Below are 13816 nucleotides of genomic sequence, written 5' to 3'. Positions count from 1 at the left end.
AGAGAGAGAGAGAGAGAGAGAGAGAGAGAGAGAGAGAGAGCGAGAGAGAGAGAGAGAGCGAGCGAGCGAGAGAGGGAGAGAGAGAGAGCGATAGAGAGAGAGAGGGATAGAGAGAGGGAGTATGTTGTGGTTGTCTAATGGAGAGCTGACTTGGCCTTTGTTACCAGTTGTTGAAAGGCTTGAGGCAACATGTGCAAATACAAAACGGATTAGGACGGGATTTGTATCATGATGCTTCAGTTTATGATAAAGCACATTTTGTCATTCCTTTCCCACAATTCCTAGTGCTTGTTGTGTGGGTTCAGTAATGACAGATGTGCAGACAGTGACAATAGGCCTTTCAGTGTTTAGTGTGCTTATGGAAAATAACAGACTTCATTTCAGAGGGTAATTATTTGCCTCTGTGGGTGAATACTACAATACTGTGGGAGAGGTTGCAACATGCAGTTGCACTGCTGCCACTATGTGATCTGCAGGTGCACTATCTGAATACCTCGGGTCACGTGGTTGTGAGAGTTAAAAGTCAGTTGTCCTTTGATGTCAAACAGGCGGTATTACGGCCTCACAGCTGCCATTTCATGCTGCATTTCTGAAGATATCCAAGCTCTCTATCCCCACTGCTGGAGCAGGAAGTTTGTGACAAAGGCAGCGGTGCACAGACAGAGCACAGACTGCGAAGGAGGGGTGCAGATGTTTGGCAGCTGCTCCATCCCCTCCATCTGCCCCCCTGGCCCCAGCACCTCTTAAACACCACACTTTAATGGAACGCTCCTGACCCTCTTGTACGCCATGCTCTCACTGACACAGACGGAGGGGTTTCAGAGGGCCCTTGCACCAGGAACGACCGCTCCATCTCGACAGACCTCCTGAAATTTTTTCACTGCACAGAGAGTGGAGTTTTTTAAAAGCTCTGTGGATGAGATGTTTTAGGGCTACAGCTTGCCAGGTGATTTTTATGACAATAAAATTAGACTTCAATGGCACAGCAAGAGAGGCTGCCAGACGGCTTAAGCTATGATTGCAAACAGAGGAAGGGAGGAAAGGAGGCAGAGCATGTCTTGGGGTATTCTACACTTCCTGCCCATTTAATGTGGTCGTTCTTGTCTTCAAAGGCGTTCCAGTCCACTTTTTCCAAAGACAGTTCAACATGGCTTAAAGCCTGAAAGCCTACATAGCCTGCCACTACTCATTCTGTATATCTAATCCTCTATTTGCTTTTAAATGGCCTTTCAGTAGTAGCCTGTAACATATAAACATTTCTATCCGGTGCCTCAGATAGAATCAGCTAATGGCCGCAGGTGTTTACATTACCGCAGTTTCCGACAGGGGACTTGAAAGAGTCTTTGTTTCAGTTATAGCTATACATCTCCCTCTTTTTCTCTCTCTCTCACTTTCTTCTACCTCTCTCTCATTGTCTTACACTCGTTCTCTTGCTCTCTTACCCTTGGTGTAAGGTTGGTGAGGTCAAACCCCCCCGGTGCTCCTCCAACAACCCCCAGCCCTCGGCTCAGTTTGTGCCCAGAGTCGGGCTGACAATCCTGGGCAGGACAATAGGAACAGACCCCCCTTTGTTTTTGCCTCCATGGGCCTGGTGACAGTCACAGTAAACAGTGGGCACAGGCTGAGGCCAGGCTGGGTGAGCCGCACTGAGGGGCCTTTGACAAGGAGAACTAAAGCAGAAAAGCAGAACAAACAGTGTTTGAACCTTCCGTCAAAGACACCCACATAGAAAACAAACCAAAGAATAGCCACAATTTCTCTCAAGTATCTTACACTAAACTCAATATTTTGTCTAAGATACGTATGACCACTAATATATTTAGGAAACCAGTGATACACACTGTCAAGTACCTGCAGCATTACATTTAAGACAATAAAGTAGCAGAACAAAACATACACTAATGATGCCTGCCCTTGCCACTGAAAAAAGTGGACACGCTTTTGCAGGAATATCTAAGTAAATGATTCAAGTGCAGAACTGCTCTCACGACATCTTAAAATGTCATATTTATGGACAACTGCTTCTTTCTGTTCTCTGTTTAGACAGGCTTTAATCTTAAATTTCATTTAGCGAAAACTCAGTATTTGGCCCAGAGCACTTCGAGTGCACACACATACACTCTTTCCACTATGACCTAGGACAATCTGCACAAATACACACCACTCTAACAGGTTGGAGCATGTACTAATCTCCAAAGAAGACCACACAGTGGTGTAGTGAAAAATCCCAGGAAAATCTTTCACCCTCCCACAACACAAGAAAACACTCAACATAATATTGTTCTTACTCTCTTACTTTTTAGTTTGTGGTCTTTCCATCTGCCTGGTTATCTCTATTTAGCAGCTCAAAGCATGCGGTCAGAGGTCAGATTAATATTTATTTCATGTGTTGCCTCAGAGAACAGCAGGCAGCAGTCTTTTGAAGGCTGGATGCAGGGTGGCGGATAGGGTTCAGTGGGGGGTGGGGGGGTCTGACCGAGCAGACCATCAGACGATACAGTAAAACTTTTTCAGGGTAAACTGACCCTCAAATGAAGCAGTGTGGGGTCGGGGTGCAAGGACAGGAGAAGGTGGAGGCACATTTTTTCCTCTCCCCCTCTCCCCTGTCTGCCTGTCATGTCCGCCCCCTTGTCTACGTTTTTGGCGTAACCCCACTGTGTGCACTGCACAAACCGGCGGCCTGTTAAAACAGCCTAACCAGGTGGAGCTGAGCTATTGCAAATGTTCCCCTTCTGGTGTCTCACACTTCCAGGGGCCTCATGAACATATGAGACACAGCTGTGAGACAGGCAGAAGAAAGAGAGGGGGTGGGTATATGAAACAGCTTTGAAAGAGTTCACTTTGTACATCCCATTTAGGTTTTGTGTGTGATAGCGTTTGTAAAAATCTGTAGTATCGAATTATTGAATCCAAATGTGTTTGTATGCTTTATACATTTTTACGAACTACATTATTGGTTTGGTATTATTCTTAAACTGAGAGCATTACATGCCCAGAGGACATAGTTACTACTAAAGAAAACATATTTATCTTATTTGAAATGCTGCAGCTTTCCAGTGCTCCTTGCTATCACTCAGCAGCTACTTTCACCAGTATCCGGTATGTCCCGTCACTCCTGTGTCTGCCTGTAGCCAGATAAGGCACGCGGGAACACCAGAGTAGCTCGGATCTGATTCATAGCTCTCAGCGGTCCAGCCAGACCCATCAGTTATAGTCGGTGTCACTGACAGTCAGAGATTCTGCTTTAGTTAAGCTTACCATAATGCCCAGCTTAGTAGGGCTTATCCATTGCAGGATGTTATCACTCAGGCACTCTGTCACTTGTGTCATCAGCACAGAGTCCGGGATTGACGCTGAGCTGGTCTCCTCACCCGGCCACATACTTATCAGCATCCATTACTGAGGTGTGAGGGCCTGATAAAGGACTGTGCAGCTCGAGCCAGAGGTCCCATTTAGATTCTTGTCTGTGCAGCAAGAGGCCTTGCCCCTTTGACTCTTGCTCTCATCACTCTGTAATGCTGTGTTGGCCTGTCAATCAGAGAGGACCCTGGGTGATCAGTCAGCTCCTCTTTAGAGGATGCTGGTTTGAGTGAGGGGCCATTAGAGAGGAGGCAGCATAGCCAGACTGGCCCAGGCCAAAAGCTGATGAGAAACAGAGGAGCAGGAGAGCCCGAGGTAGAAAGTGGGGAAAGGAGGGGTGGGGGTGGGGGGGTTGGGGGTGCAGCAGGAGGTGGATGTGCTGAACTATGTGAATTGTGAAGGGAGGGCAGCTCTGTTTTCTATTTGTGAGGATTAGGTTGACAGATCTGTATTTAGTTTCTTTGGGCCTCTAGCTGCAGCTAATCCCCCTCACCTGCAGTGGGCACCCCCCCCCCCCCCACACACACACACACACCCTCTCTTTCCTCTGACCCTGCAGCCCCTACTTCCCCCATGTTCCCCCCTACAGCCCAGCACAAACACTCATCCCGAGACAAGCACATGACTCGTTGCACTCTGTCTCCTCAGGTTAGGGCCTCACACTCGACACAAATCTCTCCCAGGCCAAAGGAACAGCAGGGGTCTGGAAGAGAAGAAAAAGGACCCCCACAACCTGTGGTCTTCCACATGTTAAGATTTTTTTCAGTTTGGGTGAGGGGTTGTCCCTCATCACTTAGAGATAGCAATTACTCAGAAATTAAGAGCCATTACTACGGAAGCAGCTTGTCAAAGCCACTCAGGAGAAAGGGGGACCTTTGGTAAAGCTGCACATTAGGAAATATTCAGGGTCAGGTCAGGGGCACGGACCTCTTCTCTTCAGATCCTGGCTCCCACACACTCTGACCAGGCCTTCACACTGTGAAAGAAAGACTGCAGTGCCTCCGCAAACACACGCAGCATGCCTGCCAGCAATTCTGAAAGGTGGGGACTGTGGATGACCTAATAGTTATAGAATCTAAGCACATGTCTCTGTTATAACAATGAAGTGACATGACTGGAAGATGATGCAACAAAGACACAGAAACAGGTTTTGAAAGATTGTTGATGAAGCAATATGTGGGATTTCCCCAGGGCATCGTATTTCTTTAATGTCATTTTAATGTTTGGAGCCTAACACAGCTGCAATTAGTCATTATCTGTCTGTTGCTGCTGCAGAAAGAATGAGCAGCAACATTTGTAGCGTCTTATTGAGCCCTGAAACACATGTTGACCATCATTATCGTTATACACAACCATCATCAAAATTATATTCAAAAATCACTTCCACATGGCTGACAGATACAATATATATATATATATATATATATATATATATATATATATATATATATATATATATATATATATATATATGGTTTCTCTGGGACTCTAATCACAGCCAATTACTCCCCACCCACCCTACTGAAACCACCACACACAAACAGAAACACACATACAGTCGACACGCCTTTGGACAAGTATCAGCAAGCTCACATAAAGGGTCTCATTACTGAGTGCCATAGAGGGTGCTAACGGGGATTTTTCCAAACACCACCAGTGTAGGCCTACCGCCTTACACCAATGAGGTGCGAACTGGCCCACACACAGTCCTGGGTGTTAATAATGGACACAGCTTGCAAATGTGCACTGACCTTTAGCTTGAAGAAGAAGTCTGGTAGCTTCTTGCAGTCATTTCCAGGCTGTTTTGTGCATGTCAGGACATCAAGACTTACTGTAGGTTATTTAGTCACATACTTCTGCATTCACAATTGTGGCACCCTGAGGAGAGAGGAGAAGATTTAACAAAAAAAGAAAAGAAAAGAAAATAAAAGCAGAAAAATAAACCAAAAGAAGTGCTATGCAGAATTTCTTTTATCATGGTGTGGCTTAATATCATGAATACCATTTATGTATGCAGAAAGGGCTCATTTACGGCTCACAAGTAAAAAAAAAAAAAGAAAAAAGTAAAGCACCCAGCACACACACACACACACACACACACACACACACACACACTGTGTAGTAGGCCTACAGCCCATATGCAGTGCTCAGATCTTTTACTAAAGTTAAAAATGTAAAAATGCCCTCTGTCAGGATTACACTATTAGATATAATGCTACTGGATTATTACTATTAATGCAACAAACAATTAAGCAGCATTTTAATATTACAGGTCTTATTTTATCTACAGTTTTTGTCATCAACAGGGTGCAGGATTTAGTTTTTTGAGATATGCACCTGTCAATTAGTGGGCTAATAGAAATGTAGTGAAGTAGAACAGTATTAAGTAGCAGACAATGTGAATACTTAAGTAAAAGTACTTAAGAACTGTACAAAGCAGAGTATTTAAGTAATTGTACTTAACTACTTTCACCTCCTCATATTTGAGAGGCACAACCCGGGGCGTTTCTGTAGACTAACTTTTTCCACTTGAATCCGGTTAAGAAACACTGGATAGACGACGTGTTCGCATATGACAGTGTAAATATCGTCTTACCGTGTACATTTAGTGGAAATACTCAAAACTGTTGTTCAGTTTCTGTGGTCTTCTCATGGCCAAAAAAAAAAAAAAAAACCCAAAACAAACGTACGGTGAATTCTTCCAACCGGAAGTCCATCTGCCTTCAGTCATGTCAGCTGAGCAACGAAGTCTAGGCGGGAACTTAGCGTAGATAAATGACTTAATGGTTAACAGTGCACAATAAAGTGATGGGAACACAGGCAGCAGAACTGTTCACTGAAATTGACAAACTCCGTGCTCAGCTGCTGAACAATGTGGAGGTCATTACAGACTGCCAACGTGTCGACGAAGAAATCAGCCAGTAAGTCCACAGTCACCTGCGCCAGCTGCTTGATTAGGTGATGTTAAACTACGTCATGGTTAGCTTGTTAGCTGTTAGCCAGCAGCGAACTGACAGCGTAATGCAGCGGGTACTTCACTCGCCCGATTATAATGTAGCTAGGTATGATTACTGGATTGTGGGCAATGCTGTATATCAATTATGGCAATCTTTATGGCAATATTTGAAGTGCCTTTGTCAGGTGTAAAGAGCAATCATTTCATTCTGATTATTTTATCCATGAACAGTTTCTCAGATGCTGAAAATACCTGCACCATACTGTATAACAGTATATATTAATGAAGCTGAACCGGCTCCTATGCTAGGTTTTTGGCAGCTATTTCCACAATCATTGTCGGCATTCACAGCGGAAATCACTGTCTTTTGATTTTAGGTAACTTGGCTGACTCCTGCATCATTCATGCTTTTGAAATATTGTCATTGTATCTTTATTTGCAGCAGGGAAATTTTGACCCATATTGAAAACATAATCCTTGGAATAGTGACCAGTCTGTCCAAAGGTGAAGCCCCTGTCCTGACACTGCCCAACAGATCCAGCTGGGCCAACGTCAGGTAACTAGTTTTAAACACGCCATAGCATGAAAGGTTTTCCTCCCCACCTTGAACTCTGTAGTCATTTTACACACCAACTCTTTGGGATCCATGTAAGCCAACTGACATTTACAAGATAAACACAAGCAGTCATGTTATGTAAAGAAATAAATAAACATTTACTTACATAGGTCAGGCCACACAAGATGATCTAATTGCTGTTTAATTTACTTAAAGAGGAAATACACACTTGAGCTTTTTCTGAATTTGTATAAGGGGTGTTTTAAACACTGAACAGGCAACCAAAAAATTAAAACTTGCAACTTTGAAGTTGAAATAACTTCCTGAGCTCCTGAGTGATAAGGAATTGAAAAGCACTGGTCTCCACACACACACACACACACACACACACACACACACACACACACACACACACACACACACACAGTCAAACACAAATTTGCAAAGGGCTTTAATGTGACTAGGCTGCAGAGACCTTATGCTCTGAACAAAGCAAGCTGTCTGGTCTTGTTTGGATCAAACTTTGCCACAGTTTAAAGCGCATTCTGACTTAGCCCTTTCAAATGTGAGAATCCCACAGATTGAGCGCCAAAAGTTTCACAGAGGAATCAGGATGGTGAAGTGTGAGGGAGGCCTTCTCATAGGTAGCCCTCAGGGTGTGGGGAATTTTAGATGGCTTTCAGGTGGGAGCTTGATTTTCAAAGCTGTAAAAACAAATGTAGCACAAACAGTCTGTGATGATTTCTTTAATGGCCTCTTTTTCTTCCCTTCTTTTCCAAATGAACTTCCATAAGTTTTCTTTCATTACTCCCCACTTAAGTTTTGACAGTGCCATCGGGCTTCAGATGAGTTCAGGAGCTTCTGTCAGCGTCATTAGGAGCGACTGCCCTTCGTCTGTCACTAAATTTGGTGAGAAGATACTCACACCTTCGGCTGGTTTATTTTCTGATTTTGCCTCATATGTGACTTTTCCTGTCTTGACAACAGACATTCCTTTTAGTCAAAAAACCTACAGTGGTAGTGTACTTCATGTGGCTTTCATTTCTATTCATTGTGAACATATGCATCAACTGCACAAACGGCAGTAAAAGTCAGACTTAGTTTTAGGTGACAAATTGGCAGAGACAGAACATGTTGAAAGGGCCTTTTTAAGGAACGATTTACCACATGGATATCCAAATTAAGAACAGGGTATGTATTTTTTTTTCACTACAGCCCTTTAAAGATGTGATATAAAACTCATGATAGTGAGTATAGTGTTTATTGTTCAGGAGAGTTATTCATGTTTTATTTGTTTCTCTGTTTAAAGCACAAATTCTCAAGATTCTCTCCGTCATCTACAGACTTGTGCAGAGAAACTCATATGCTACAAAAAGGTTATTTGTTTTCAATTCACCAAAAATTCACCTTTCAAGTGATCACTAAAGTCAAATAAAATGTGCATTCTTTGCCGTTTTTTTCCTTGGTTATTGGTAAATGTGGTGTCATGAACATTTACATATTGTTTCCACAGAGACATCTATTACAACAATACACAGCTGTTTGGTTCACAGACAGCTGTGGATAGTATTGTGGATGATATCTCCTGCATGCTAAAAGTTCCTCGCAGATCACTTCATGTGGTAAGTGTTCATGTCCATGTTAATACCTGAAACAGTTTTGTCAGTATGGCGAAAAAACGCAGACTTTAGACATTAAGACCTTGTAGCAAAATTCCTCTGGATTTGCTTTGTTATTATTAGTTCAGGTCCCACAGATGAAATGTGTTAGTTTAGTGCGGTATTTTAAGCATTTTGTTCTGCTTCATGTCTCAGGAAACACCTGTGGAAAAAAATATGGTTCTTCTGATCAAACAGAAATTCAATTAATGCTGAATTCAAAGAGGCACTGTCCGAAGTATGTATACATACTATATTTATGTGTTAATATGAGCATGGAGTAACTTAAGTGTGTGTAACTTTTATGTCACCAGTTGGCCACGTCCAAGGGATTCATTGCAGGGGATTTGCGTTACATAGAGGAGGATGGGACAAGGATTGACTGCCACTCCAGCTCTGCTGTAAGTCCTGTCAACAGTCTTACCACCTTTCTCTCTCACCTCCTTTTAAAAATGTTTTCAAGACTTGACTTATGTCATATTGCCTCAGGCACCAACCATAGACTGCATACGGTCTATGATACCAACTTACCACCACCGTCGGCAGAAATGTGCATCTCTGCTCTGTGTGCTGGTAGAAGATGTGATGTAAACAATATGCAAACATTGCTCTATAGCACCATGAGGTGTCAACAACTCCACAGGGTGCCTTACAGACAACCACAGCGACATTAGCACTACAATGTTGCCAAGACAACTTTTACTGGTTGAACCAGTTTTTATGTCTGTGTTTTGTTTTCAGGCTGTTGCAGTTTCATCAAACATTGGTGGGATCAAAAGTATCCTTCCTAAGGAGTTTGAGAATTTTACTGTTCCTGCGAAAGAAAAATGTGTACCCGTTCCACCTATTATTTATTTATTTATGCATATGTCTTCCATTTTGTCTGTCTTAAGATACATCTGGGAATGTCATGTTGTAATTATTATATACAGTATTTCTTACTACATGGCTGCAGGGTCTGTTTTTTTCCCTGACCATGATCAGATATTGTATCATCAGCAAAATTTGTCTTGATAGTTGAGAAGGATGCAACTTTCCAGAGATTGCTGGATGACGACTTCTGCACAAAGCTCTCTCCTTGCATCATAATCACAGTGTGTTTAGTTTTTTTTCTCCCCACTATCTTTTGGTGATTTTTGTAAATGTGACTTGATTCAGATTAACTTTAATATCCTCTCCTCTCAAAGAGGGCATCATCAGTGTTCTATATACTTGACAGATGTGTTTGTGTGCGTCAGGGTAAAGGCATGCCAGATGTAAACAGCAGGTTGATGGTGAGGAAGCTTTGGGACACGCTGCACATCCCCATATTTGCTCTGGTGGATGCTGACCCTCACGGTACACATCATCTGTCTGAGTGCAAACCAGTTTTACCTCTCACACACACACTTCACGTATTTCCACACATTCAACTACACTCACAGAACTCTCTTTTCATCTCTGCACACGCACAGTAGGTTTGCATGTCCCACTAAGCCAGCAGATGTTAGCACCTGTCATAGCGCTTTGTCTGGCCATTATTTCCGTTGGCCCGATCTTGTCCAGGTGGGATGACTCTGTTTCCATCAGTCTCCATACCTCTAACCCTTTTCCCATTGCATGGCAAGACACATATGTAATGCTTTACTTTGCTCTAAGCCCCGTCACACATCTTAGAGGATAATTGCTCTGGTATGTTGGTGATTGCAGCGTGTCTCTGTCTCTCCCTCTCCCTCTCATTTTCCCAGGCATTGAGATCATGTGTATCTACAAGTACGGATCAGTGGTGAGTCCCGCCAATGCCAGTTATTCCTGTACTGTATATTATCCGATGTGGCCTGTTCAGTGTCTCTCTGTTAGCAATATGTAATTATGCCCCTCTTTAAGTAAAAAAAAAAAAAAATGGACCAATCATCCATCGCAGAATATTTAAACTGACATGGCATGGGGTGAAAATGTTGAGTGATTGTGTGGCAATGTCTTTGTTGATCACTGCGAATCTGTGTAATCATCCTTGTGTTCATTAACTTCATTGTGAACATGTGCTGGGTATAACCTCATTATGTAGGCACGGCGCTGATTGTCTGTGTATTTGCTTCAGATATACTGCACGTATAAGCGCGACATGTGTCTGTGTGTGTGTGTGACTGGGCGTGTGTGTTTGTGTGTGCATGGGTTTTTCCACAGGCCATGTCGTTTGAGGCCCACAGTCTGACGGTCCCCAGCGTTATGTGGCTAGGCCTCCTCCCCTCTGACCTCCAGAGGTTTGGACTCAACATTCGTTACTTCCTACTTCCTCCTCCTGCCTCTAATTGGGATTATATTCTGGGGACATTTAGATTGTTTGTTTTGGTTTCTGTTGCTGTCGCCCTCAATTTTTTTTTCCTTAAAGGAACTGCGTCTGAGAGCATATTGAGTTTTAAGTATATGTCCCCTTGAACAAATTTAGGCCAAAAGGGCTTTTTGACATACATTTGATTGTAGTCTGTACAATTCTTCCTCTTATGTTTCCCACTAAACATACATATAATGACTCCTCAACTAGAGTCCATTGAAAATGGGAGGAAACGTGCTGTCGGAACAACATCCATCAACAGAACTGCCTTCTGCCTGCTGTCATTTTCAGGAAATTAATTTGGTCATGTGCAGAAAAATCAACATTTCATTCCTCAGGTTGCGGGTTCCTGAGGATGCCCTGATCCCCCTCACCAAGAGAGATGAAAGCAAACTAAGCAGCCTCCTTAAAAGGCCGTACTTAACCAGCCAACCTGACTGGCAGAAAGAGGTGAGAAAAAAATGAAGGGAAAAAGGGAGAGGGGAAACTGCTGCAGAGGAATTTGGGCGTGAGAGCTCAATAAAGTGTGATGAAGGAAAGTAACTGAAACATGTCACTTTGAGTAACATACCATAGCTTTAGGATTAAAAGATTCAGTGTTATTGTTTTATTTCCATCTCAAAGATCTCACATTCTTGACATTTTTTCCTTGTCATTTGTTTTTTACAAAGAAAACTTTGACCTAACTGGATGATTTTTACCCTTTTTTTTTTTTTTAAATGTGACTTTCTAACTATGATATCAATAAAAAGGATAATGCTGCAATTTTTCATTTGCAACCCACTAACCGACCACACTCACCTTTATAGATAGATAGATAGATAGATAGATAGATAGATTCTTTATTGTCATTGCATTAAAAACAATGAAATTAAGTTTGGCAGCAATCCTCTTGGCAGCATATGTTAAAATAAATAAAGCTTAAAACTGAAATCATTAATTATATAACTATATAGTAAAATAAAATATGCATATAACACCAACGATATAACTATAAACTATAAATGATCAATATTGCACAGTGTAGTCGTGTTATTGCACAGGTATAGCAGCAACAGGTCATGAGACTATTTGATAAAATGTTAGTATAAAGCTCCCTTTTTTTCACAAGGAAAAAAAAGTGTTCTTCCTCAGAGGTTTACCAGTTTTAACATTTTGCTCATGTGACACATGGCAGAGGAATGTGTGTGAGAGGACTTAGCTCGCTGATACTAAGGATACAGAATACCCACACTTTTGTGGAGGCTGATGATTTATACTTGTTTGCACGGTATCCTCTTGGATGCCCCTGAAAATTGCATGTTTGCTCTTGTTGTAGATGGAACTGATGCAGCAGACCAGGGTCAAGGCTGAAATACAGTCTCTGGCAGCCATAGCTCCTGATTTCCTCACCAGCATTTACCTGCCCAACAAGCTGCGATATGGAGGCTGGATATGAGCATAATGCTGCCACCTAGTGGCGGTGGATGCGAACTGCTGAAACAGATTGCAAATCTAACAAAGATCTTACATTCAGTTGTCCTCCCTAACCTTTTCAGAAAAAAAAATTTATATTAATTTGCGTGAGTTCAGTTTGTAGTCTTAGCATATTTATCAGTCAGGGTGTGTGTTTGTTTTCTAACTGTGTTTCAGAAATGTGTCATTATATCATTAAAACTCCTGTAATCACATTGACAAGTCAGAGCATGGTTTTGATCTTTACGTTGTTGTTGGCCTTGATTATATATTCCCAAGATATTTGGACCTGCTGCTGCAAAGTCCTGAAACACACCATGGCAGTTTTATTACTCTACAATTGTTCCAGCACTATTGTACATGCTTTGCCACTGAACACAACAAAGCATGCTGGTGCAAAGACTATAAGTGAGGATATGTGGATGATGATTTAGTGGTTTGGAACTGGAGTGTCTGTGTAGGTGTTCATTCATTAATGTACAACATATCAAGGCTGATGCTGCTGTTTCTTTATAGTCTGTTCTCCAGCAGGTGGAGACAGCGTGCATTAAATGAGAATGGGGCAGGAGTTTTTTTTTTTTAAAGAAATTACAGAACTTTTACTGTTTTATATGATCAAGAAATCAAGTTGTGTGGAGTAAATAAAGGGGGAAGTGGTGAAGGAACCCTAAAAAACTTCAATATAGATTTTTAAATTATCCAGAACCAGTGGTTTACTTGAGTAAAAGTCGAAGTACCACATTGTCTTCTTAACAAGTACAAAGCCTGCTTTCAAACTTCTACTTAAGTAAAAGTACTCATGTATTAGCACCGAAATATACTTACAGTATCAAAAGTAAAAGTAAACTGCTCGATATGGAGAATGATCTTTGAGAGTGTTATATTATTATAGCCTACTATTGAATCATTATTATTGATGCATGTAAGCAGCATTTTTATGGTGATACTGACATAGTATCATAATCTTAATCAAGTCACAGTTATAATCTTAGAAGTAGTAGTTAGTGATGATGATGATGACATTTTCAGTATTTTAGTGCTACTCGTTGGAGGAAGAATTCATATTCTAATCTGAGAGTAGCAATAATAAACTGTAAAATACTAATTTACAAGTAAAAGTCCTGCATTCAAAATAAAAACTTAAGTAAAAGTGTGTAAGGGTTAACAAAATATACTCTAAGTATCAAAGGTGATAGAGAAAAATTTAACTTATGAGTGAAACACTGTTATATAATACTTATATACTACTGCTAACGCATTTATGCAAAGTACAATATTTCTGTCAGAACTGTGGTGAACTGGAAGGAATGGAAAAAGGTGAAGTCCCTGAAATTTGTGGGCCTGCAAAGTAAATATTCCACCACTGGTCATGATGACATTGTAAACAGTATCTTGGGGGCTACAGCGGTGAACAGCTTTGGTAATACTGAAGAAATGAGTTTGACTTTTGCAGTGAAAAAAATGTTTGGAGGTCGTTTTGTGCTCGGTTTAGTGAACGTATAGTGCTTCCTGTTGGA

The 13816-nt window shown here is 41.7% G+C and overlaps 1 protein-coding gene across 3 annotated transcripts; it reads left to right on the top strand.

Moving 5' to 3' along the window:
- The first annotated feature begins 5997 nt into the window (after window positions 1-5997).
- Window positions 5998-12628, top strand: spo11 (SPO11 initiator of meiotic double stranded breaks). 3 transcript variants are annotated; one of them, XM_056385236.1, is made up of 13 exons: window positions 5998-6318; window positions 6759-6872; window positions 7693-7781; window positions 8182-8248; window positions 8386-8494; window positions 8845-8931; window positions 9272-9308; window positions 9515-9624; window positions 9769-9868; window positions 10258-10295; window positions 10697-10773; window positions 11183-11294; window positions 12163-12627. In XM_056385236.1, the coding sequence occupies exons 1-13, from the start codon at window positions 6233-6235 to the stop codon at window positions 12280-12282; spliced, it is 1146 nt and encodes a 381-aa protein (XP_056241211.1). In that variant the 5' UTR covers window positions 5998-6232; the 3' UTR covers window positions 12283-12627. The 3 variants fall into 3 exon arrangements, with proteins under 3 accessions (XP_056241211.1, XP_056241210.1, XP_056241212.1); XM_056385235.1 differs by having other exon boundaries at window positions 6001-6281; window positions 12163-12623; XM_056385237.1 differs by lacking the exon at window positions 5998-6318 and adding an exon at window positions 6366-6422 and having other exon boundaries at window positions 12163-12628.
- The last annotated feature ends 1188 nt before the right edge of the window (window positions 12629-13816 follow it).

The sequence above is a fragment of the Seriola aureovittata genome, chromosome 9, assembly GCF_021018895.1.
Source record: "Seriola aureovittata isolate HTS-2021-v1 ecotype China chromosome 9, ASM2101889v1, whole genome shotgun sequence".
In the NCBI taxonomy this organism is placed as follows: domain Eukaryota; kingdom Metazoa; phylum Chordata; class Actinopteri; order Carangiformes; family Carangidae; genus Seriola; species Seriola aureovittata.
Note: the sequence above shows the minus strand (reverse complement) of the source record. Positions and strands in the feature narration are given on the sequence as shown.